We start from the raw sequence: 27,500 nt of genomic DNA, 5'->3' as shown, positions 1-27,500 counted from the left end.
TCCGTATGGAGCGTTAACAGCTCCGTATGGAGCGTTAACAGCTCCGTATGGAGCGTTAACAGCTCCGTATGGAGCGTTAACAGCTCCGTATGGAGCGTTAACAGCTCCGTATGGAGCGTTAACAGCTCCGTATGGAGCGTTAACAGCTCCGTATGGAGCGTTAACAGCTCCGTATGGAGCGTTAACAGCTCCGTATGGAGCGTTAACAGCTCCGTATGGAGCGTTAACAGCTCCGTATGGAGCGTTAACAGCTCCGTATGGAGCGTTAACAGCTCCGTATGGAGCGTTAACAGCTCCGTATGGAGCGTTAACAGCTCCGTATGGAGCGTTAACAGCTCCGTATGGAGCGTTAACAGCTCCGTATGGAGCGTTAACAGCTCCGTATGGAGCGTTAACAGCTCCGTATGGAGCGTTAACAGCTCCGTATGGAGCGTTAACAGCTCCGTATGGAGCGTTAACAGCTCCGTATGGAGCGAGGGCAGCTCCGTATGGAGCGTTAACAGCTCCGTATGGAGCGTTAACAGCTCCGTATGGAGCGTTAACAGCTCCGTATGGAGCGAGGGCAGCTCCGTATGGAGCGTTAACAGCTCCGTATGGAGCGTTAACAGCTCCGTATGGAGCGTTAACAGCTCCGTATGGAGCGTTAACAGCTCCGTATGGAGCGTTAACAGCTCCGTATGGAGCGTTAACAGCTCCGTATGGAGCGTTAACAGCTCCGTATGGAGCGTTGGACAGCTCCGTATGGAGCGTTGGACAGCTCCGTATGGAGCGAGGGACAGCTCCGTATGGAGCGTTAACAGCTCCGTATGGAGCGTTAACAGCTCCGTATGGAGCGTTAACAGCTCCGTATGGAGCGTTAACAGCTCCGTATGGAGCGTTAACAGCTCCGTATGGAGCGTTAACAGCTCCGTATGGAGCTGTTAACAGCTCCGTATGGAGCATTAACAGCTCCGTATGGAGCGTTAACAGCTCCGTATGGAGCGAGGGCAGCTCCGTATGGAGCGTTAACAGCTCCGTATGGAGCGTTAACAGCTCCGTATGGAGCGAGGGCAGCTCCGTATGGAGCGTTAACAGCTCCGTATGGAGCGTTAACAGCTCCGTATGGAGCGTTAACAGCTCCGTATGGAGCGTTAACAGCTCCGTATGGAGCGTTAACAGCTCCGTATGGAGCGTTAACAGCTCCGTATGGAGCGTTAACAGCTCCGTATGGAGCGAGGAGCAGCTCCGTATGGAGCGTTAACAGCTCCGTATGGAGCGTTAACAGCTCCGTATGGAGCGTTAACAGCTCCGTATGGAGCGAGGGCAGCTCCGTATGGAGCGTTAACAGCTCCGTATGGAGCGTTAACAGCTCCGTATGGAGCGTTAACAGCTCCGTATGGAGCGTTAACAGCTCCGTATGGAGCGTTAACAGCTCCGTATGGAGCGTTAACAGCTCCGTATGGAGCGTTAACAGCTCCGTATGGAGCGTTAACAGCTCCGTATGGAGCGTTAACAGCTCCGTATGGAGCGTTAACAGCTCCGTATGGAGCGTTAACAGCTCCGTATGGAGCGTTAACAGCTCCGTATGGAGCGAGGGCAGCTCCATATGGAGCGTTAACAGCTCCGTATGGAGCGTTAACAGCTCCGTATGGAGCGTTAACAGCTCCGTATGGAGCGTTAACAGCTCCGTATGGAGCGTTAACAGCTCCGTATGGAGCGAGGGCAGCTCCGTATGGAGCGTTAACAGCTCCGTATGGAGCGTTAACAGCTCCGTATGGAGCGTTAACAGCTCCGTATGGAGCGTTAACAGCTCCGTATGGAGCGAGGGCAGCTCCGTATGGAGCGAGGGCAGCTCCGTATGGAGCGTTAACAGCTCCGTATGGAGCGTTAACAGCTCCGTATGGAGCGTTAACAGCTCCGTATGGAGCGTTAACAGCTCCGTATGGAGCGTTAACAGCTCCGTATGGAGCGTTAACAGCTCCGTATGGAGCGTTAACAGCTCCGTATGGAGCGTTAACAGCTCCGTATGGAGCGTTAACAGCTCCGTATGGAGCGTTGAAGCTCCGTGGATGTGTAGGCTTTGACTTTAACGTAGCTATTTCTGTGACCAGTCACAAGCTAATCACTCAGCTATTTCAATGCTAAATTCTCCTGTTTGATTTGTACCAGGTGCCTCTGTGGATGTGTAGGTTTTGACTTTAACATAGCAATTCCTGTGACCAGTCACAAGATAATCACTCAGCTATTTCAATGCTAAATTACTAGTTGCCTCTGTGGATGTGAAGGCTTTGACTTTAACACAACTATTTCTGTGACCAGTCACAAGCTAATCACTCAGCTATTTCAATGCTAAATCCTCCTGTTTGATTTGTACTAGGTGCCTCTGTGGATGTGTAGGCTTTGACTTTAACACACCTATTTCTGTGACCAGTCACAAGCTAATCACTCAGCTATTTCAATGCTAAATTACTAGTTGCCTCTGTGGATGTGTAGGCTTTAACTTTAACATAGCCATTTCTGTGACCAGTCACAAGCTAATCCCTCAGCTATTTGATTTGTAAACCCCCTTTTTGCCAAGGTGCCTCACTTTAAAAGTCGCTGACGAATCTCGACGTCGTCCGTTGAAGCTCTGTGGATGTGTAGGCCTTTACTTTAACATCTATTCCTGTGACCAGTCACAAGCTAATCCCTCAGCTATTTCAATGATAAATTCTCATGTTTGATTTGTACTAGGTGCCTCTGTGGATGTGTAGGCTTTGACTTTAACACAACTATTCCTGTGACCAGTCACAAGCTAATCACTCAGCTATTTCAATGCTAAATTACTAGGTGCCTCTGTGGATGTGTAGGCCTTTACTTTAACATCTATTCCTGTGACCAGTCACAAGATAATCACTCAGCTGTTTGATTTGTAAACCCCCCTTTTTGCCAAGGTGCCTCACTTTAAAAGTCGCTGACGAATCTCGACGTCGTCCGTCGAAGCTCCGTGGATGTGTAGGCTTTGACTTTAACAACTAATCCTGTGACCAGTCACAAGCTAATCCCTCAGCTATTTCAATGCTAAATTCTCCTGTTTGATTTGTACTAGGTGCCTCCGTAGATGTGTAAGCTTTGACTTTAACATCTATTCCTGTGACCAGTCACAAGCTAATCCCTCAGCTATTTGATTTGTAAACCCCCTTTGTCAAGGTGCCTCACTTGTGGATGTGTAGGGCTTTGACTTTAACACAACTATTTCTGTGACCAGTCACAAGCTAATCACTCAGCTATTTCAATGCTAAATTCTCCTGTTTGATTTGTACTAGGTGCCTCCGTGGATGTGTAGGCTTTGACTTTAACATCTATTCCTGTGACCAGTCACAAGATAATCCCTCAGCTATTTCAATGATAAATTCTCCTGTTTGATTTGTACTAGGTGCCTCTGTGGATGTGTAGGCTTTGACTTTAACACAACTATTCCTGTGACCAGTCACAAGCTAATCACTCAGCTATTTCAATGCTAAATTCTCCTGTTTGATTTGTACTAGGTGCCTCTGTGGATGTGTAGGCTTTGACTTTAACACAACTATTCCTGTGACCAGTCACAAGCTAATCACTCAGCTATTTCAATGCTAAATTACTAGGTGCCTCTGTGGATGTGTAGGCCTTTACTTTAACGTAACTATTTCTGTGACCAGTCACAAGCTAATCCCTCAGCTGTTTGATTTGTAAACCCCCTTTTTGCCAAGGTGCCTCACTTTAAAAGTCGCTGACGAATCTCGACGTCGTCCGTCGAAGCTCAGTGGATGTGTAGGCTTTGACTTTAACATCTAATTCTGCGACCAGTCACAAGATATTTGCCAAGGTGCCTCACTTTAAAAGTCGCTGACGAATCTCGACGTCGTCCGTTGAAGCTCTGTGGATGTGTAGGCCTTTACTTTAACATCTATTCCTGTGACCAGTCACAAGATAATCACTCAGCTGTTTGATTTGTAAACCCCCTTTTTGCCAAGGTGCCTCACTTTAAAAGTCGCTGACGAATCTCGACGTCGTCCGTCGAAGCTCAGTGGATGTGTAGGCCTTGACTTTAACATCTAATCCTGTGACCAGTCACAAGCTAATCACTCAGCTATTTCAATGCTAAATTCTCCTGTTTGATTTGTACTAGGTGCCTCTGTGGATGTGTAAGCTTTGACTTTAACATAGCCATTTCTGTGACCAGTCACAAGCTAATCACTCAGCTATTTCAATTCTAAATTCTCCTGTTTGATTTGTACTAGGTGCCTCTGTGGATGTGTAGGCTTTGACTTTAACATCTATTCCTGTGACCAGTCACAAGCTAATCACTCAGCTATTTCAATGCTAAATTCTCCTGTTTGATTTGTACCAGGTGCCTCTGTAGATGTGTAGGCTTTGACTTTAACACAACTATTCCTGTGACCAGTCACAAGCTAATCACTCAGCTATTTCAATGCTAAATTCTCCTGTTTGATTTGTACTAGGTGCCTCTGTGGATGTGTAGGCTTTGACTTTAACACAACTATTCCTGTGACCAGTCACAAGCTAATCACTCAGCTATTTCAATGCTAAATTACTAGGTGCCTCTGTGGATGTGTAGGCCTTTACTTTAACGTAACTATTTCTGTGACCAGTCACAAGCTAATCCCTCAGCTGTTTGATTTGTAAACCCCCTTTTTGCCAAGGTGCCTCACTTTAAAAGTCGCTGACGAATCTCGACGTCGTCCGTCGAAGCTCAGTGGATGTGTAGGCTTTGACTTTAACATCTAATTCTGCGACCAGTCACAAGATATTTGCCAAGGTGCCTCACTTTAAAAGTCGCTGACGAATCTCGACGTCGTCCGTTGAAGCTCTGTGGATGTGTAGGCCTTTACTTTAACATCTATTCCTGTGACCAGTCACAAGATAATCACTCAGCTGTTTGATTTGTAAACCCCCTTTTTGCCAAGGTGCCTCACTTTAAAAGTCGCTGACGAATCTCGACGTCGTCTGTCGAAGCTCTGTGGATGTGTAGGCCTTTACTTTAACATCTATTCCTGTGACCAGTCACAAGATAATCACTCAGCTGTTTGATTTGTAAACCCCCCTTTTTGCCAAGGTGCCTCACTTTAAAAGTCGCTGACGAATCTCGACGTCGTCCGTCGAAGCTCAGTGGATGTGTAGGCCTTGACTTTAACATCTAATCCTGTGACCAGTCACAAGCTAATCACTCAGCTATTTCAATGCTAAATTCTCCTGTTTGATTTGTACTAGGTGCCTCTGTGGATGTGTAAGCTTTGACTTTAACATAGCCATTTCTGTGACCAGTCACAAGCTAATCACTCAGCTATTTCAATTCTAAATTCTCCTGTTTGATTTGTACTAGGTGCCTCTGTGGATGTGTAGGCTTTGACTTTAACATGGCTATTTCTGTGACCAGTCACAAGCTAATCACTCAGCTATTTCAATGCTAAATTCTCCTGTTTGATTTGTACCAGGTGCCTCTGTAGATGTGTAGGCTTTGACTTTAACATAGCCATTTCTGTGACCAGTCACAAGCTAATCACTCAGCTATTTCAATGCTAAATTACTAGTTGCCTCTGTGGATGTGTAAGCTTTGACTTTAACGTAACTATTTCTGTGACCAGTCACAAGCTAATCCCTCAGCTATTTGATTTGTAAACCCCCTTTTTGCCAAGGTGCCTCACTTTAAAAGTCGCTGACGAATCTCGACGTCGTCCGTCGAAGCTCAGTGGATGTGTAGGCTTTGACTTTAACATCTCCTGTGACCAGTCACAAGCTAATCACTCAGCTATTTCCATGCTAAATTCTCCTGTTTGATTTGTACCAGGAGCCTCCGTAGATGTGTAAGCTTTGACTTTAACACAGCTATTTCTGTGACCAGTCACAAGATATTTGCCAAGGTGCCTCACTTTAAAAGTCGCTGACGAATCTCGACGTCGTCCGTCGAAGCTCAGTGGATGTGTAGGCCTTTACTTTAACATCTATTCCTGTAACCAGTCACAAGCTAATCCCTCAGCTATTTCAATGATAAATCCTCCTGTTTGATTTGTACTAGGTGCCTCTGTGGATGTGTAGGCTTTGACTTTAACACAACTATTCCTGTGACCAGTCACAAGCTAATCCCTCAGCTATTTCAATGCTAAATTACTAGTTGCCTCTGTGGATGTGTAGGCTTTGACTTTAACATCTAATCCTGTGACCAGTCACAAGCTAATCCCTCAGCTGTTTGATTTGTAAACCCCCTTTTTGCCAAGGTGCCTCACTTTAAAAGTCGCTGACGAATCTCGACGTCGTCCGTCGAAGCTCAGTGGATGTGTAGGCCTTTACTTTAACATCTCCTGTGACCAGTCACAAGCTAATCACTCAGCTATTTCCATGCTAAATTCTCCTGTTTGATTTGTACTAGGTGCCTCTGTGGATGTGTAGGCTTTGACTTTAACATCTAATCCTGTGACCAGTCACAAGCTAATCACTCAGCTATTTCAATGATAAATTCTCATGTTTGATTTGTACTAGGTGCCTCTGTGGATGTGTAGGCTTTGACTTTAACACAACTATTCCTGTGACCAGTCACAAGCTAATCCCTCAGCTATTTCAATGCTAAATTACTAGTTGCCTCTGTGGATGTGTAGGTTTTGACTTTAACGTAACTATTTCTGTGACCAGTCACAAGCTAATCCCTCAGCTGTTTCAATGATAAATTCTCATGTTTGATTTGTACTAGGTGCCTCCGTAGATGTGTAAGCTTTGACTTTAACATAGCCATTTCTGTGACCAGTCACAAGATATTTGCCAAGGTGCCTCACTTTAAAAGTCGCTGACGAATCTCGACGTCGTCCGTTGAAGCTCTGTGGATGTGTAGGCCTTTACTTTAACATCTATTCCTGTGACCAGTCACAAGCGAATCCCTCAGCTATTTGATTTGCAAACCCCCTTTTTGCCAAGGTGCCTCACTTTAAAAGTCGCTGACGAATCTCGACGTCGTCCGTCGAAGCTCAGTGGATGTGTAGGCCTTGACTTTAACATCTAATCCTGTGACCAGTCACAAGCTAATCACTCAGCTATTTCAATGCTAAATTCTCCTGTTTGATTTGTACTAGGTGCCTCCGTAGATGTGTAAGCTTTGACTTTAACACAGCCATTTCTGTGACCAGTCACAAGATATTTGCCAAGGTGCCTCACTTTAAAAGTCGCTGACGAATCTCGACGTTGTCCGTTGAAGCTCTGTGGATGTGTAGGCCTTTACTTTAACATCTATTCCCGTGACCAGTCACAAGCTAATCACTCAGCTATTTCAATGATAAATTCTCATGTTTGATTTGTACTAGGTGCCTCTGTGGATGTGTAGGCTTTGACTTTAACACAACTATTCCTGTGACCAGTCACAAGCTAATCCCTCAGCTATTTCAATGCTAAATTACTAGTTGCCTCTGTGGATGTGTAGGTTTTGACTTTAACGTAACTATTTCTGTGACCAGTCACAAGCTAATCCCTCAGCTGTTTCAATGATAAATTCTCATGTTTGATTTGTACTAGGTGCCTCCGTAGATGTGTAAGCTTTGACTTTAACATAGCCATTTCTGTGACCAGTCACAAGATATTTGCCAAGGTGCCTCACTTTAAAAGTCGCTGACGAATCTCGACGTCGTCCGTTGAAGCTCTGTGGATGTGTAGGCCTTTACTTTAACATCTATTCCTGTGACCAGTCACAAGCGAATCCCTCAGCTATTTGATTTGCAAACCCCCTTTTTGCCAAGGTGCCTCACTTTAAAAGTCGCTGACGAATCTCGACGTCGTCCGTCGAAGCTCAGTGGATGTGTAGGCCTTGACTTTAACATCTAATCCTGTGACCAGTCACAAGCTAATCACTCAGCTATTTCAATGCTAAATTCTCCTGTTTGATTTGTACTAGGTGCCTCCGTAGATGTGTAAGCTTTGACTTTAACACAGCCATTTCTGTGACCAGTCACAAGATATTTGCCAAGGTGCCTCACTTTAAAAGTCGCTGACGAATCTCGACGTTGTCCGTTGAAGCTCTGTGGATGTGTAGGCCTTTACTTTAACATCTATTCCCGTGACCAGTCACAAGCTAATCCCTCAGCTGTTTGATTTGTAAAACCCCCTTTTTGCCAAGGTGCCTCACTTTAAAAGTCGCTGACGAATCTCGACGTCGTCCGTCGAAGCTCAGTGGATGTGTAGGCCTTTACTTTAACATCTAATCCTGTAACCAGTCACAAGCTAATCACTCAGCTGTTTGATTTGTAAACCCCCTTTGTCAAGGTGCCTCACTTGTGGATGTGTAGGCCTTTGACTTTAACACAACTATTTCTGTGACCAGTCACAAGCTAATCACTCAGCTATTTCAATGCTAAATTCTCCTGTTTGATTTGTACCAGGTGCCTCTGTAGATGTGTAGGCTTTGACTTTAACATAGCCATTTCTGTGACCAGTCACGAGCTAATCCCTCAGCTGTTTGATTTGTAAACCCCCTTTTTGCCAAGGTGCCTCACTTTAAAAGTCGCTGACGAATCTCGACGTCGTCCGTCGAAGCTCAGTGGATGTGTAGGCCTTGACTTTAACATCTAATCCTGTGACCAGTCACAAGCTAATCCCTCAGCTATTTCAATGCTAAATTACCAGTTGCCTCTGTGGATGTGTAGGTTTTGACTTTAACATCTAATCCTGTGACCAGTCACAAGCTAATCACTCAGCTATTTCAATGATAAATTCTCCTGTTTGATTTGTAAACCCCCTTTTGCCAAGGTGCCTCACTTTAAAAGTCGCTGACGAATCTCGACGTCGTCCGTCGAAGCTCAGTGGATGTGTAGGCCTTGACTTTAACATCTAATTCTGTGACCAGTCACAAGCTAATCCCTCAGCTATTTCAATGCTAAATTCTCCTGTTTGATTTGTTCCAGGATCCTCCGTGGATGTGTAAGCTTTGACTTTAACACAGCTATTTCTGTGACCAGTCACAAGATATTTGCCAAGGTGCCTCACTTTAAAAGTCGCTGACGAATCTCGACGTCGTCCGTCGAAGCTCCGTTTAGTCCCCGACAGTTCCCGGTCCCCTCGGCTGGAGATGGCCGATCGGCGTTCGAGGCCGGGGAAAAAAAACACCGTCGGGAGATTCCATCGTGTCACCCCGCTCGCTCGTCCCCACTCCACACGGCGGCTTTCATTCGAAATTCGGCGTTCACCGGGGCCCCGTGTGACCGGCAAAACGAGCGGGCGGGCGGCAGGTGGGGGTAGACTCACTGCCCTGCGAGGTTCCTGGAGTGGGGCGGGGGTAGGGGTAGGGGTAGGGCGACAACTTCCGGAATCCTCTCGGAGACCCCCGGGGCCCCCGTTCGGACGCTGGACAACGGGAATTCTGACGCTTGACTACGGGAATTCTGACGCTTGACAACGGGAGTTCTGACGCTTGACAACGGGAATTCTGACTCTACACAACGGGAATTCTGATGCTTGACTACGGGAATTCTGACGCTTGACTACGGGAATTCTGACTCTAGACCACGGGAATTCTGACTCTAGACTACGGGAATTCTGACTCTAGACAACGGGAATTCTGACTCTAGACCACGGGAATTCTGACTCTAGACCACGGGAATTCTGACTCTAGACAACGGGAATTCTGACTCTAGACAACGGGAATTCTGACTCTAGACTACGGGAATTCTGACTCTAGACAACGGGAATTCTGACTCTAGACAACGGGAATTCTGACTCTAGACAACGGGAATTCTGACGCTTGACTACGGGAATTCTGACGCTTGACAACGGGAGTTCTGACGCTTGACAACGGGAATTCTGACTCTAGACCACGGGAATTCTGACGCTTGACTACGGGAATTCTGACTCTAGACCACGGGAATTCTGACTCTAGACTACGGGAATTCTGACTCTAGACAACGGGAATTCTGACTCTAGACCACGGGAATTCTGACTCTAGACTACGGGAATTCTGACTCTAGACTACGGGAATTCTGACTCTAGACAACGGGAATTCTGACTCTAGACTACGGGAATTCTGACTCTAGACAACGGGAATTCTGACTCTAGACAACGGGAATTCTGACTCTAGACTACGGGAATTCTGACTCTAGACAACGGGAATTCTGACTCTAGACTACGGGAATTCTGACTCTAGACTACGGGAATTCTGACGCTTGACAACGGGAATTCTGACTCTAGACTATGGGAATTCTGACTCTAGACAACGGGAATTCTGACGCTTGACAACGGGAATTCTGACTCTACACAACGGGAATTCTGATGCTTGACTACGGGAATTCTGACGCTTGACTACGGGAATTCTGACTCTAGACCACGGGAATTCTGACTCTAGACTACGGGAATTCTGACTCTAGACAACGGGAATTCTGACTCTAGACCACGGGAATTCTGACTCTAGACCACGGGAATTCTGACTCTAGACAACGGGAATTCTGACTCTAGACAACGGGAATTCTGACTCTAGACTACGGGAATTCTGACTCTAGACAACGGGAATTCTGACTCTAGACAACGGGAATTCTGACTCTAGACAACGGGAATTCTGACGCTTGACTACGGGAGTTCTGACGCTTGACAACGGGAATTCTGACTCTACACAACGGGAATTCTGATGCTTGACTACGGGAATTCTGACGCTTGACTACGGGAATTCTGACTCTAGACCACGGGAATTCTGACTCTAGACTACGGGAATTCTGACTCTAGACAACGGGAATTCTGACTCTAGACCACGGGAATTCTGACTCTAGACTACGGGAATTCTGACTCTAGACTACGGGAATTCTGACTCTAGACAACGGGAATTCTGACTCTAGACTACGGGAATTCTGACTCTAGACAACGGGAATTCTGACTCTAGACAACGGGAATTCTGACTCTAGACTACGGGAATTCTGACTCTAGACTACGGGAATTCTGACGCTTGACAACGGGAATTCTGACTCTAGACTATGGGAATTCTGACTCTAGACAACGGGAATTCTGACTCTAGACCACGGGAATTCTGACTCTAGACTACGGGAATTCTGACTCTAGACCACGGGAATTCTGACTCTAGACTACGGGAATTCTGACTCTAGACAACGGGAATTCTGACTCTAGACCACGGGAATTCTGACTCTAGACCACGGGAATTCTGACTCTAGACTACGGGAATTCTGACTCTAGACAACGGGAATTCTGACTCTAGACCACGGGAATTCTGACTCTAGACAACGGGAATTCTGACTCTAGACCACGGGAATTCTGACTCTAGACCACGGGAATTCTGACTCTAGACCACGGGAATTCTGACTCTAGACTACGGGAATTCTGACTCTAGACCACGGGAATTCTGACTCTAGACTACGGGAATTCTGACTCTAGACCACGGGAATTCTGACTCTAGACCACGGGAATTCTGACTCTAGACTACGGGAATTCTGACTCTAGACCACGGGAATTCTGACTCTAGACTACGGGAATTCTGACTCTAGACAACGGGAATTCTGACTCTAGACAACGGGAATTCTGACTCTAGACCACGGGAATTCTGACTCTAGACTACGGGAATTCTGACTCTAGACTACGGGAATTCTGACTCTAGACTACGGGAATTCTGACTCTAGACTACGGGAATTCTGACTCTAGACCACGGGAATTCTGACTCTAGACCACGGGAATTCTGACTCTAGACCACGGGAATTCTGACTCTAGACTACGGGAATTCTGACTCTAGACTACGGGAATTCTGACTCTAGACAACGGGAATTCTGACTCTAGACTACGGGAATTCTGACTCTAGACTACGGGAATTCTGACGCTAGACAACGGGAATTCTGACTCTAGACAACGGGAATTCTGACTCTAGACTACGGGAATTCTGACTCTAGACAACGGGAATTCTGACTCTAGACCACGGGAATTCTGACGCTAGACAACGGGAATTCTGACTCTAGACAACGGGAATTCTGACTCTAGACTACGGGAATTCTGACTCTAGACTACGGGAATTCTGACGCTAGACAACGGGAATTCTGACTCTAGACAACGGGAATTCTGACTCTAGACTACGGGAATTCTGACTCTAGACCACGGGAATTCTGACTCTAGACTACGGGAATTCTGACTCTAGACAACGGGAATTCTGACTCTAGACTACGGGAATTCTGACTCTAGACCACGGGAATTCTGACTCTAGACCACGGGAATTCTGACTCTAGACTACGGGAATTCTGACTCTAGACCACGGGAATTCTGACTCTACACAACGGGAATTCTGACTCTAGACTACGGGAATTCTGACTCTAGACTACGGGAATTCTGACTCTAGACCACGGGAATTCTGACTCTAGACAACGGGAATTCTGACTCTAGACTACGGGAATTCTGACTCTAGACAACGGGAATTCTGACTCTAGACCACGGGAATTCTGACTCTAGACAACGGGAATTCTGACTCTAGACAACGGGAATTCTGACTCTAGACTACGGGAATTCTGACTCTAGACAACGGGAATTCTGACTCTAGACTACGGGAATTCTGACTCTAGACAACGGGAATTCTGACTCTACACAACGGGAATTCTTACTCTAGACTACGGGAATTCTGACTCTAGACCACGGGAATTCTGACTCTAGACAACGGGAATTCTGACTCTACACAACGGGAATTCTGACTCTAGACAACGGGAATTCTGACTCTAGACCACGGGAATTCTGACTCTAGACAACGGGAATTCTGACTCTAGACTACGGGAATTCTGACTCTAGACTACGGGAATTCTGACTCTAGACTACGGGAATTCTGACTCTAGACAACGGGAATTCTGACTCTAGACTACGGGAATTCTGACTCTAGACCACAGGAATTCTGACTCTAGACCACGGGAATTCTGACTCTAGACTACGGGAATTCTGACTCTAGACTACGGGAATTCTGACTCTAGACAACGGGAATTCTGACTCTAGACAACGGGAATTCTGACTCTACACAACGGGAATTCTGACTCTAGACTAAGGGAATTCTGACTCTAGACAACGGGAATTCTGACGCTTGACAACGGGAATTCTGACTCTAGACCACGGGAATTCTGACGCTTGACAACGGGAATTCTGACTCTAGACAACGGGAATTCTGACTCTAGACTACGGGAATTCTGACGCTTGACAACGGGAATTCTGACTCTAGACTACGGGAATTCTGACTCTAGACCACGGGAATTCTGACTCTAGACTACGGGAATTCTGACTCTAGACTACGGGAATTCTGACTCTAGACAACGGGAATTCTGACTCTAGACTACGGGAATTCTGACTCTAGACTACGGGAATTCTGACTCTAGACAACGGGAATTCTGACTCTACACAACGGGAATTCTGACTCTACACAACGGGAATTCTGACTCTAGACAACGGGAATTCTGACTCTAGACTACGGGAATTCTGACTCTAGACTACGGGAATTCTGACTCTAGACCACGGGAATTCTGACTCTAGACCACGGGAATTCTGACTCTAGACCACGGGAATTCTGACTCTAGACTACGGGAATTCTGACTCTAGACCACGGGAATTCTGACTCTAGACTACGGGAATTCTGACTCTAGACTACGGGAATTCTGACTCTACACAACGGGAATTCTGACTCTAGACAACGGGAATTCTGACTCTAGACTATGGGAATTCTGACTCTAGACAACGGGAATTCTGACTCTAGACAACGGGAATTCTGACTCTAGACCACGGGAATTCTGACTCTAGACCACGGGAATTCTGACGCTTGACAACGGGAATTCTGACTCTAGACCACGGGAATTCTGACTCTAGACCACGGGAATTCTGACTCTACACAACGGGAATTCTGACTCTAGACTACGGGAATTCTGACTCTAGACTACGGGAATTCTGACTCTAGACTACGGGAATTCTGACTCTAGACTACGGGAATTCTGACTCTAGACAACGGGAATTCTGACTCTAGACTACGGGAATTCTGACTCTAGACCACAGGAATTCTGACTCTAGACCACGGGAATTCTGACTCTAGACTACGGGAATTCTGACTCTAGACTACGGGAATTCTGACTCTAGACAACGGGAATTCTGACTCTAGACAACGGGAATTCTGACTCTACACAACGGGAATTCTGACTCTAGACTAAGGGAATTCTGACTCTAGACAACGGGAATTCTGACGCTTGACAACGGGAATTCTGACTCTAGACCACGGGAATTCTGACGCTTGACAACGGGAATTCTGACTCTAGACAACGGGAATTCTGACTCTAGACTACGGGAATTCTGACGCTTGACAACGGGAATTCTGACTCTAGACTACGGGAATTCTGACTCTAGACCACGGGAATTCTGACTCTAGACTACGGGAATTCTGACTCTAGACTACGGGAATTCTGACTCTAGACAACGGGAATTCTGACTCTAGACTACGGGAATTCTGACTCTAGACTACGGGAATTCTGACTCTAGACAACGGGAATTCTGACTCTACACAACGGGAATTCTGACTCTACACAACGGGAATTCTGACTCTAGACAACGGGAATTCTGACTCTAGACTACGGGAATTCTGACTCTAGACTACGGGAATTCTGACTCTAGACCACGGGAATTCTGACTCTAGACCACGGGAATTCTGACTCTAGACCACGGGAATTCTGACTCTAGACTACGGGAATTCTGACTCTAGACCACGGGAATTCTGACTCTAGACTACGGGAATTCTGACTCTAGACTACGGGAATTCTGACTCTACACAACGGGAATTCTGACTCTAGACAACGGGAATTCTGACTCTAGACTATGGGAATTCTGACTCTAGACAACGGGAATTCTGACTCTAGACAACGGGAATTCTGACTCTAGACCACGGGAATTCTGACTCTAGACCACGGGAATTCTGACGCTTGACAACGGGAATTCTGACTCTAGACCACGGGAATTCTGACTCTAGACCACGGGAATTCTGACTCTACACAACGGGAATTCTGACTCTAGACCACGGGAATTCTGACTCTAGACCACGGGAATTCTGACTCTAGACTACGGGAATTCTGACTCTAGACAACGGGAATTCTGACTCTAGACTACGGGAATTCTGACTCTAGACTACGGGAATTCTGACTCTAGACTACGGGAATTCTGACTCTAGACTACGGGAATTCTGACTCTAGACTACGGGAATTCTGACTCTAGACAACGGGAATTCTGACTCTAGACTACGGGAATTCTGACTCTAGACTACGGGAATTCTGACTCTAGACTATGGGAATTCTGACTCTAGACTACGGGAATTCTGACTCTAGACCACGGGAATTCTGACTCTAGACTACGGGAATTCTGACTCTAGACTACGGGAATTCTGACTCTAGACAACGGGAATTCTGACTCTAGACAACGGGAATTCTGACTCTAGACTACGGGAATTCTAACTCTAGACCACGGGAATTCTGACTCTAGACAACGGGAATTCTGACTCTAGACTACGGGAATTCTGACGCTTGACAACGGGAATTCTGACTCTAGACAACGGGAATTCTGACTCTAGACCACGGGAATTCTGACGCTTGACAACGGGAATTCTGACTCTAGACCACGGGAATTCTGACTCTAGACTACGGGAATTCTGACGCTTGACAACGGGAATTCTGACTCTAGACCACGGGAATTCTGACTCTAGACCACGGGAATTCTGACTCTAGACAACGGGAATTCTGACTCTAGACCACGGGAATTCTGACTCTAGACTACGGGAATTCTGACTCTAGACTACGGGAATTCTGACTCTAGACCACGGGAATTCTGACTCTAGACCACGGGAATTCTGACTCTAGACAACGGGAATTCTGACTCTAGACCACGGGAATTCTGACTCTAGACAACGGGAATTCTGACTCTAGACCACGGGAATTCTGACTCTAGACAACGGGAATTCTGACTCTAGACAACGGGAATTCTGACTCTAGACAACGGGAATTCTGACTCTAGACAACGGGAATTCTGACTCTAGACCACGGGAATTCTGACTCTAGACCACGGGAATTCTGACTCTAGACAACGGGAATTCTGACGCTTGACAACGGGAATTCTGACTCTTGACAACGGGAATTCTGACTCTAGACCACGGGAATTCTGACTCTAGACTACGGGAATTCTGACTCTAGACTACGGGAATTCTGACTCTAGACTACGGGAATTCTGACTCTAGACAACGGGAATTCTGACTCTAGACTACGGGAATTCTGACGCTTGACAACGGGAATTCTGACTCTAGACTACGGGAATTCTGACTCTAGACCACGGGAATTCTGACTCTAGACAACGGGAATTCTGACTCTAGACTACGGGAATTCTGACTCTAGACTACGGGAATTCTGACTCTAGACTACGGGAATTCTGACTCTAGACTACGGGAATTCTGACTCTAGACTACGGGAATTCTGACTCTAGACTACGGGAATTCTGACTCTAGACAACGGGAATTCTGACTCTACACTATGGGAATTCTGACTCTAGACAACGGGAATTCTGACTCTACACAACGGGAATTCTGACTCTAGACTACGGGAATTCTGACTCTAGACTACGGGAATTCTGACTCTAGACTACAGGAATTCTGACTCTAGACCACGGGAATTCTGACTCTAGACCACGGGAATTCTGACTCTAGACTACGGGAATTCTGACTCTAGACAACGGGAATTCTGACTCTAGACTACGGGAATTCTGACTCTAGACCACGGGAATTCTGACTCTAGACAACGGGAATTCTGACTCTAGACAACGGGAATTCTGACTCTAGACAACGGGAATTCTGACTCTAGACCACGGGAATTCTGACTCTAGACCACGGGAATTCTGACTCTAGACAACGGGAATTCTGACGCTTGATAACGGGAATTCTGACTCTTGACAACGGGAATTCTGACTCTAGACCACGGGAATTCTGACTCTAGACTACGGGAATTCTGACTCTAGACTACGGGAATTCTGACTCTAGACTACGGGAATTCTGACTCTAGACAACGGGAATTCTGACTCTAGACTACGGGAATTCTGACTCTAGACAACGGGAATTCTGACTCTAGACCACGGGAATTCTGACTCTACACAACGGGAATTCTGGCTCTAGACAACGGGAATTCTGACTCTAGACCACGGGAATTCTGACTCTAGACCACGGGAATTCTGACTCTAGACTACGGGAATTCTGACTCTAGACCACGGGAATTCTGACTCTACACTACGGGAATTCTGACTCTAGACTACGGGAATTCTGACTCTAGACAACGGGAATTCTGACTCTAGACTACGGGAATTCTGACTCTAGACTACGGGAATTCTGACTCTAGACAACGGGAATTCTGACTCTAGACCACGGGAATTCTGACTCTAGACTACGGGAATTCTGACTCTAGACTACGGGAATTCTGACGCTTGACAATGGGAATTCTGACTCTAGACTACGGGAATTCTGACTCTAGACAACGGGAATTCTGACTCTAGACTACGGGAATTCTGACTCTAGACAACGGGAATTCTGACTCTAGACAACGGGAATTCTGACTCTAGACTACGGGAATTCTGACTCTACACAACGGGAATTCTGACTCTAGACTACGGGAATTCTGACTCTAGACAACGGGAATTCTGACTCTACACAACGGGAATTCTGACTCTAGACCACGGGAATTCTGACTCTAGACTACGGGAATTCTGACTCTAGACTACGGGAATTCTGACTCTAGACAACGGGAATTCTGACTCTAGACAACGGGAATTCTGACTCTAGACCACGGGAATTCTGACTCTAGACAACGGGAATTCTGACTCTAGACTACGGGAATTCTGACTCTAGACAACGGGAATTCTGACTCTAGACAACGGGAATTCTGACTCTAGACCACGGGAATTCTGACTCTAGACAACGGGAATTCTGACTCTAGACTACGGGAATTCTGACTCTAGACCACGGGAATTCTGACTCTAGACTACGGGAATTCTGACTCTAGACTACGGGAATTCTGACTCTACACAACGGGAATTCTGACTCTACACAACGGGAATTCTGACTCTAGACCACGGGAATTCTGACTCTAGACAACGGGAATTCTGACTCTAGACTACGGGAATTCTGACTCTAGACTACGGGAATTCTGACTCTTGACAACGGGAATTCTGACTCTAGACTACGGGAATTCTGACTCTTGACAACGGGAATTCTGACTCTAGACAATGGGAATTCTGACTCTAGACTACGGGAATTCTGACTCTAGACTACGGGAATTCTGACTCTACACAACGGGAATTCTGACTCTAGACTACGGGAATTCTGACTCTAGACAATGGGAATTCTGACTCTAGACTACGGGAATTCTGACTCTAGACAATGGGAATTCTGACGCTTGACAACGGGAATTCTGACTCTAGACTACGGGAATTCTGACTCTAGACTACGGGAATTCTGACTCTAGACCACGGGAATTCTGACTCTAGACTACGGGAATTCTGACTCTAGACTACGGGAATTCTGACTCTAGACAACGGGAATTCTGACTCTAGACTACGGGAATTCTGACTCTAGACCACGGGAATTCTGACTCTAGACAACGGGAATTCTGACTCTAGACTACGGGAATTCTGACTCTAGACTACGGGAATTCTGACTCTAGACAACGGGAATTCTGACGCTTGACAACGGGAATTCTGACTCTAGACAACGGGAATTCTGACTCTAGACTACGGGAATTCTGACTCTAGACCACGGGAAATCTGACTGTAGACTACGGGAATTCTGACTCTAGACTACGGGAATTCTGACTCTAGACTACGGGAATTCTGACTCTAGACAACGGGAATTCTGACTCTAGACAACGGGAATTCTGACTCTAGACCACGGGAATTCTGACTCTAGACTACGGGAATTCTGACTCTAGACAACGGGAATTCTGACTCTTGACAACGGGAATTCTGACTCTAGACTACGGGAATTCTGACTCTTGACAACGGGAATTCTGACTCTAGACTACGGGAATTCTGACTCTAGACCACGGGAATTCTGACTCTAGACTACGGGAATTCTGACGCTTGACAACGGGAATTCTGACTCTACACAACGGGAGTTCTGACTCTAGACACAACGGGAATTCTGACTCTAGACTACGGGAATTCTGACTCTAGACAACGGGAATTCTGACTCTAGACTACGGGAATTCTGACTCTAGACCACGGGAATTCTGACTCTAGACAACGGGAATTCTGACTCTAGACTACGGGAATTCTGACTCTAGACAACGGGAATTCTGACTCTAGACAACGGGAATTCTGACGCTTGACAACGGGAATTCTGACTCTAGACAACGGGAATTCTGACTCTAGACTACGGGAATTCTGACTCTAGACCACGGGAATTCTGACTGTAGACTACGGGAATTCTGACTCTAGACTACGGGAATTCTGACTCTAGACTACGGGAATTCTGACTCTAGACATCGGGAATTCTGACTCTAGACCACGGGAATTCTGACTCTAGACTACGGGAATTCTGACTCTAGACAACGGGAATTCTGACTCTTGACAACGGGAATTCTGACTCTAGACTACGGGAATTCTGACTCTTGACAACGGGAATTCTGACTCTAGACTACGGGAATTCTGACTCTAGACCACGGGAATTCTGACTCTAGACTACGGGAATTCTGACGCTTGACAACGGGAATTCTGACTCTACACAACGGGAGTTCTGACGCTTGACAACGGGAATTCTGACTCTAGACAACGGGAATTCTGACTCTAGACACAACGGGAATTCTGACTCTAGACTACGGGAATTCTGACTCTAGACAACGGGAATTCTGACTCTAGACAACGGGAATTCTGACTCTAGACACAACGGGAATTCTGACTCTAGACTACGGGAATTCTGACTCTAGACAACGGGAATTCTGACTCTAGACAACGGGAATTCTGACTCTAGACTACGGGAATTCTGACTCTAGACCACGGGAATTCTGACTCTAGACCACGGGAATTCTGACTCTAGACAACGGGAATTCTGACTCTAGACAACGGGAATTCTGACTCTAGACAACGGGAATTCTGACTCTACACAACGGGAATTCTGACTCTAGACTACGGGAATTCTGACTCTAGACAACGGGAATTCTGACTCTAGACTACGGGAATTCTGACTCTAGACTACGGGAATTCTGACTCTAGACTACGGGAATTCTGACTCTAGACCACGGGAATTCTGACTCTAGACTACGGGAATTCTGACTCTAGACTACGGGAATTCTGACTCTAGACTACGGGAATTCTGACTCTAGACTACGGGAATTCTGACTCTAGACAACGGGAATTCTGACTCTAGACCACGGGAATTCTGACTCTAGACTACGGGAATTCTGACTCTAGACAATGGGAATTTTGACTCTAGACAACGGGAATTCTGACTCTAGACAACGGGAATTCTGACTCTAGACTACGGGAATTCTGACTCTAGACTACGGGAATTCTGACTCTAGACTACGGGAATTCTGACTCTAGACTACGGGAATTCTGACTCTAGACTACGGGAATTCTGACTCTAGACTACGGGAATTCTGACTCTAGACTACGGGAATTCTGACTCTAGACAACGGGAATTCTGACTCTACACAACGGGAATTCTGACTCTAGACTACGGGAATTCTGACTCTAGACAACGGGAATTCTGACTCTAGACAACGGGAATTCTGACTCTAGACAACGGGAATTCTGACTCTAGACCACGGGAATTCTGACTCTAGACTACGGGAATTCTGACTCTAGACAACGGGAATTCTGACTCTAGACTACGGGAATTCTGACTCTTGACAACGGGAATTCTGACTCTAGACAATGGGAATTCTGACTCTAGACCACGGGAATTCTGACTCTAGACTACGGGAATTCTGACTCTAGACAACGGGAATTCTGACTCTAGACCACGGGAATTCTGACTCTAGACTACGGGAATTCTGACTCTAGACAACGGGAATTCTGACTCTAGACTACGGGAATTCTGACTCTTGACAACGGGAATTCTGACTCTAGACAATGGGAATTCTGACTCTAGACCACGGGAATTCTGACTCTAGACTACGGGAATTCTGACTCTAGACAACGGGAATTCTGACTCTAGACTACGGGAATTCTGACTCTAGACTACGGGAATTCTGACTCTAGACAACGGGAATTCTGACTCTAGACTACGGGAATTCTGACGCTAGACAACGGGAATTCTGACTCTAGACAACGGGAATTCTGACTCTAGACTACGGGAATTCTGACTCTAGACTACGGGAATTCTGACTCTAGACAACGGGAATTCTGACTCTAGACTACGGGAATTCTGACGCTTGACAACGGGAATTCTGACTCTAGACTACGGGAATTCTGACTCTACACAACGGGAATTCTGACTCTAGACCACGGGAATTCTGACTCTAGACAACGGGAATTCTGACTCTAGACCACGGGAATTCTGACTCTAGACTACGGGAATTCTGACTCTAGACAACGGGAATTCTGACTCTAGACTACGGGAATTCTGACTCTAGACTACGGGAATTCTGACTCTAGACAACGGGAATTCTGACTCTAGACCACGGGAATTCTGACTCTAGACTACGGGAATTCTGACTCTAGACTACGGGAATTCTGACGCTTGACAACGGGAATTCTGACTCTAGACTACGGGAATTCTGACTCTAGACAACGGGAATTCTGACTCTAGACTACGGGAATTCTGACTCTAGACAACGGGAATTCTGACTCTAGACAACGGGAATTCTGACTCTAGACTACGGGAATTCTGACTCTACACAACGGGAATTCTGACTCTAGACTACGGGAATTCTGACTCTAGACAACGGGAATTCTGACTCTAGACAACGGGAATTCTGACTCTAGACCACGGGAATTCTGACTCTAGACAACGGGAATTCTGACTCTAGACTACGGGAATTCTGACTCTAGACCACGGGAATTCTGACTCTAGACTACGGGAATTCTGACTCTAGACTACGGGAATTCTGACTCTACACAACGGGAATTCTGACTCTACACAACGGGAATTCTGACTCTAGACCACGGGAATTCTGACTCTAGACAACGGGAATTCTGACTCTAGACTACGGGAATTCTGACTCTAGACTACGGGAATTCTGACTCTTGACAACGGGAATTCTGACTCTAGACAATGGGAATTCTGACTCTAGACTACGGGAATTCTGACTCTAGACTACGGGAATTCTGACTCTACACAACGGGAATTCTGACTCTAGACTACGGGAATTCTGACTCTAGACAATGGGAATTCTGACTCTAGACTACGGGAATTCTGACTCTAGACAATGGGAATTCTGACGCTTGACAACGGGAATTCTGACTCTAGACTACGGGAATTCTGACTCTAGACTACGGGAATTCTGACTCTAGACCACGGGAATTCTGACTCTAGACTACGGGAATTCTGACTCTAGACTACGGGAATTCTGACTCTAGACAACGGGAATTCTGACTCTAGACTACGGGAATTCTGACTCTAGACCACGGGAATTCTGACTCTAGACAACGGGAATTCTGACTCTAGACTACGGGAATTCTGACTCTAGACTACGGGAATTCTGACTCTAGACAACGGGAATTCTGACGCTTGACAACGGGAATTCTGACTCTAGACAACGGGAATTCTGACTCTAGACTACGGGAATTCTGACTCTAGACAACGGGAATTCTGACTCTAGACCACGGGAATTCTGACTCTAGACTACGGGAATTCTGACTCTAGACAACGGGAATTCTGACTCTAGACTACGGGAATTCTGACTCTAGACTATGGGAATTCTGACTCTTGACAACGGGAATTCTGACTCTAGACTACGGGAATTCTGACTCTAGACTACGGGAATTCTGACTCTACACAACGGGAATTCTGACGCTTGACAACGGGAATTCTGACTCTAGACCACGGGAATTCTGACTCTAGACCACGGGAATTCTGACTCTAGACAACGGGAATTCTGACTCTAGACTACGGGAATTCTGACTCTAGACCTTGGGAATTCTGACTCTAGACTACGGGAATTCTGACTCTAGACTACGGGAATTCTGACTCTAGACTACGGGAATTCTGACTCTAGACAACGGGAATTCTGACTCTAGACTACGGGAATTCTGACTCTAGACAACGGGAATTCTGACTCTAGACAACGGGAATTCTGACTCTAGACCACGGGAATTCTGACTCTAGACAACGGGAATTCTGACTCTAGACTACGGGAATTCTGACGCTTGACAACGGGAATTCTGACTCTAGACTACGGGAATTCTGACTCTAGACAACGGGAATTCTGACTCTAGACAACGGGAATTCTGACTCTAGACTACGGGAATTCTGACTCTAGACCACGGGAATTCTGACTCTAGACAACGGGAATTCTGACTCTAGACTACGGGAATTCTGACTCTAGACTACGGGAATTCTGACTCTAGACTACGGGAATTCTGACTCTAGACCACGGGAATTCTGACTCTAGACCACGGGAATTCTGACTCTAGACTATGGGAATTCTGACTCTAGACAACGGGAATTCTGACTCTAGACAACGGGAATTCTGACTCTAGACTACGGGAATTCTGACTCTAGACTACGGGAATTCTGACTCTAGACAACGGGAATTCTGACTCTAGACCACAGGAATTCTGACTCTAGACTACGGGAATTCTGTCTGTGTCTCTGTGTCTCTGTGTGTCTCTGTGTCTGTGTCTCTGTCTCTGTGTGTCTCTGTGTCTCTATCTCTCTGTCTCTCTGTGTCTCTGTGTCTCTCTCTCTGTGTCTCAGTCTCTCTGTCTCTGTGTGTCTGTGTCTCTGTGTCTAAGTGTCTGTGTCTCTGTGTCTCAGCCGCTCTGTCTCTGTCTGTGTATCTGTGTCTCTGTCTCTGTCCCTGTAGGTCTCCGGCTACGAAGGAGAAGATCTGCGGCCTACTGAGGGCTGAGGCCTCCCTCTCGCCTGGATCGGCCGTCACTTTCTCTCTGTCTCTGTCTCTCTGTGTCTCTGTCTCTGTGTCAGTGTCTCTGTCTCTGTCTCAGTGTCTCTGTGTCTCTGTGTCTCTCTGTCTCTCTGTGTCTCTCTGTCTCTGTGTCTCTCTGTCTCTCTGTCTCTCTGTCTCTGTGTCTCTCTGTCTCTCTGTCTCTGTGTCTCTCTGTCTCTCTGTCTCTGTGTGTCTCTCTCTGTCTCTGTCTCTCTGTCTCTCTGTCTCAGTGTCTCTGTCTCTGTGTCTGTGTCTCTGTGTCTCTGTCTGTGTGTCTGTGTCTCTGTCCCTGTAGGTCTCCGGCTACCAAGGAGAAAATCTGCGGCCTACTGAGGGCTGAGGCCTCCCTCTCGCCTGGATCGGCCGTCACTTTCTCTCTGTCTCTGTGTCTGTCTCTGTGTCTCTCTGTCTCTCTCTCTGTCTCTGTGTCTCTCTGTGTCTCTCTGTGTTTCTCTGTGTTTCTCTGTCTCTCTGTGTCTCTCTGTCTCTGTCTCTGCCTCTCTCTCTCTCTGTCTCTGTGTCTCTAGCCCTGTCTCTAGCCCTGTGTCTCTGTCTCTCTCTCTGTCTCTGTGTCTCTCTCTGTCTCTCTCTCTGTCTATGTGTCTCTGTCTCTCTCTGTCTCTCTCTCTGTCTCTAGCCCTGTGTCTCTGTGTGTGTCTCTCTCTGTCTCTCTCTCTGTCTCTGTGTCTCTCTCTGTCTCTCTCTGTCTCTGTGTCTCTCTCTGTCTCTCTGCCTCTCTCTCTAGCTCTGTGTCTCTCTCTGTCTCTCTCTCTGTCTCTGTGTCTCTCTGTCTCTGTGTCTGTGTCTCTGTGTCTCTGTGTCTGTTCCTGTAGGTCTCCGGCTACGAAGGAGAAGATCTGCGGCCTACTGAGGGCTGAGGCCTCCCTCTCGCCTGGATCGGCCGTCACTTTCTCTCTGTCTCTCTCTCTGTCTCTGTGTCTGTCTCTGTTTCTCTGTGTCTCTGTGTGTCTCTGTCTGTGTCTCTGTCTCTGTGTCTCTGTCCCTGTAGGTCTCCGGCTACGAAGGAGAAGATCTGCGGCCTACTGAGGGCTGAGGCCTCCCTCTCGCCTGGATCGGCTGTCACCTTCTCTCTGTGTCTCTGTCTCTCTCTCTGTCTCTGTGTCTCTCTGTCTCTCTGTGTCTCTCTGTCTGTGTCTCTGTGTCTGTGTCTCTGTCCCTGTAGGTCTCCGGCTACCAAGGAGAAGATCTGCGGCCTACTGAGGGCTGAGGCCTCCCTCTCGCCTGGATCGGCCGTCACTTTCTCTCTGTCTTTCTCTCTCTCTCTGTGTCTCTGTGTCAGTGTCTCTGTCTCTGTGTCTCTGTCTGTGTCTCTGTGTCTCTCTGTGTCTGTCCCTGTAGGTCTCCGGCTACGAAGGAGAAGATCTGCGGCCTACTGAGGGCTGAGGCCTCCCTCTCGCCTGGATCGGCTGTCACCTTCTCTCTGTGTCTCTGTCTCTGTGTCTCTGTCTCTGTGTCTCTCTGTGTCTGTGTCTCTCAGTGTCTCCGTGTCTCTGTGTCTGTCTCTCTGTCTCTGTGTCTCCGTGTCTCTGTGTCTGTCTCTCTGTCTCTGTGTCTCTGTGTCTCTGTGTCTCTGTCTCTGTCTCTGTGTCTCTGTGTCTCTGTCTCTCTGTCTCAGTGTCTCTGTGTCTCTCTGTGTCTCTGTCTCTCTGTCTCTCTGTCTCTGTGTCTCTGTGTCTCTGTCTCTGTCCCTGTAGGTCTCCGGCTACCAAGGAGAAGATCTGCGGCCTACTGAGGGCTGAGGCCTCCCTCTCGCCTGGATCGGCTGTCACCTTCTCCGTGTTCGAGGCGGCCAAGGAGGCCTACACCAAGATGGCGGCCGGTGATTGGGCCGGTGGTGGTGGTGGTGGTGTAACACAGGAAGCTAAGACGGTGAGTGGGGGGGTTAGTGGGGGGGTGAGTGGGGGGGTTAGTGGGGGGGTGGGTGGGGGGGTGGGTGGGGGGGTGGGTGGGGGGGTGGGTGGGGGGGTGGGTGGGTGGGTGAGTGGGTGAGTGAGTGGGTGGGTGAGTGGGTGGGTGGGTGAGTGAGTGGGTGAGTGAGTGGGTGAGTGGGTGAGTGAGTGGGTGAGTAAGTGGGTGAGTGAGTGGGTGAGTGGGTGAGTGAGTGGGTGGGTGAGTGAGTGGGTGAGTGAGTGGGTGAGTGAGTGAGTGAGTGGGTGAGTGAGTGGGTGGGTGATTGAGTGGGTGGGTGAGTGAGTGGGTGGGTGATTGAGTGGGTGGGTGAGTGAGTGGGTGGGTGATTGAGTGGGTGAGTGGGTGAGTGAGTGAGTGGGTGGGTGGGTGAGTGAGTGGGTGGGTGAGTGAGTGGGTGAGTGAGTGGGTGAGTGAGTGAGTGAGTGGGTGGGTGATTGAGTGGGTGAGTGGGTGAGTGAGTGAGTGGGTGGGTGACTTTGACCTCCCGACCCCCGTCACAGGCTCCCGTCGAAAAAGTCAAGAAGGAGCAGCTAACCAAATCTCAGAAGCGTCGACTCATCAACACGACTGGTAAATAATTAAATAAATATCACCACCCTCCCCTCACCAGAGACACTCACTCACTCACTCACCCACTCACTCACTCACTCATTCACTCACTCACTCACTCAGTCACTCACTCAGTCACTCATTAACTCACTCAGTCACTCACTCACTCAGTCACTCACTCACTCACTCACCCACTCACTCACTCACCCACTCACTCACTCACCCACTCACTCACTCACCCACTCACCCACTCGCCCACCCACTCACTCACCCACTCACTCACTCACTCACCCACTCACTCACTCACCCACTCACCCACCCACTCACTCACTCACCCACCCACTCACCCACTCACTCACCCACTCACTCACCCACTCACTCACTCACCCACTCACTCACCCACTCACTCACTCACCCACTCACTCACCCACTCACTCACCCACTCACCCACTCACTCACTCACCCACTCACCCACTCACTCACTCACCCACTCACTCACCCACTCACTCACCCACTCACCCACTCACTCACTCACCCACTCACTCACCTACTCACTCTCTCTCTCTGTAGATCACAAAGGAGAGAAGATCCGAGGTTGGGATTGGATTGATGTCATCAAGGTGAGTGGGTGGGTGGGTAGGTGAGTGGGTGGGTGGGTGAGTGATTGAGTGGGTGAGTGAGTGGGTGAGTGAGTGGGTGAGTGGGTGGGTGGGTGGGTGAGTGGGTGGGTGGGTGAGTGGGTGGGTGGGTGGGTGAGTGATTGAGTGGGTGAGTGAGTGGGTGGGTGAGTGGGTGGGTGAGTGGGTGGGTGGGTGGGTGAGTGGGTGGGTGGGTGAGTGGGTGGGTGGGTGAGTGAGTAAGTGGGTGAGTGGGTGAGTGAGTGAGTTGGTGAGTTGGTGAGTGAGTTGGTGAGTTGGTGAGTGAGTGAGTTGGTGAGTGAGTGGGTGAGTGAGTGAGTTGGTGGGT

The 27,500-nt window shown here is 47.6% G+C and overlaps 1 protein-coding gene across 1 annotated transcript in view; it reads left to right on the top strand.

The window, feature by feature from the left end:
• Nucleotides 1-27,500, top strand: part of RWDD4 (RWD domain containing 4) — a gene marked incomplete at its 3' end in the record, with an annotated part of 58,265 nt that overhangs the window by 30,189 nt on the left and 576 nt on the right. Inside the window, exons 4-6 of the mRNA XM_076064371.1 lie at nt 25,769-25,943; nt 26,486-26,555; nt 27,105-27,154. Coding sequence (XP_075920486.1) covers nt 25,769-25,943; nt 26,486-26,555; nt 27,105-27,154 — 295 coding nt within the window. The remainder of the gene's footprint in view (nt 1-25,768; nt 25,944-26,485; nt 26,556-27,104; nt 27,155-27,500) is intronic.

Source organism: Petromyzon marinus, unplaced genomic scaffold, assembly GCF_048934315.1.
Source record: "Petromyzon marinus isolate PM22_M1 ecotype Great Lakes invasive population unplaced genomic scaffold, UKy_Petmar_22M1.pri1.0 PM_Scaffold_406, whole genome shotgun sequence".
Classification (NCBI taxonomy): Eukaryota; Metazoa; Chordata; class Hyperoartia; order Petromyzontiformes; family Petromyzontidae; genus Petromyzon; species Petromyzon marinus.
The sequence above is the reverse complement of the archived record's forward strand: the minus strand, read 5'-3'. Positions and strand labels throughout refer to the sequence as shown.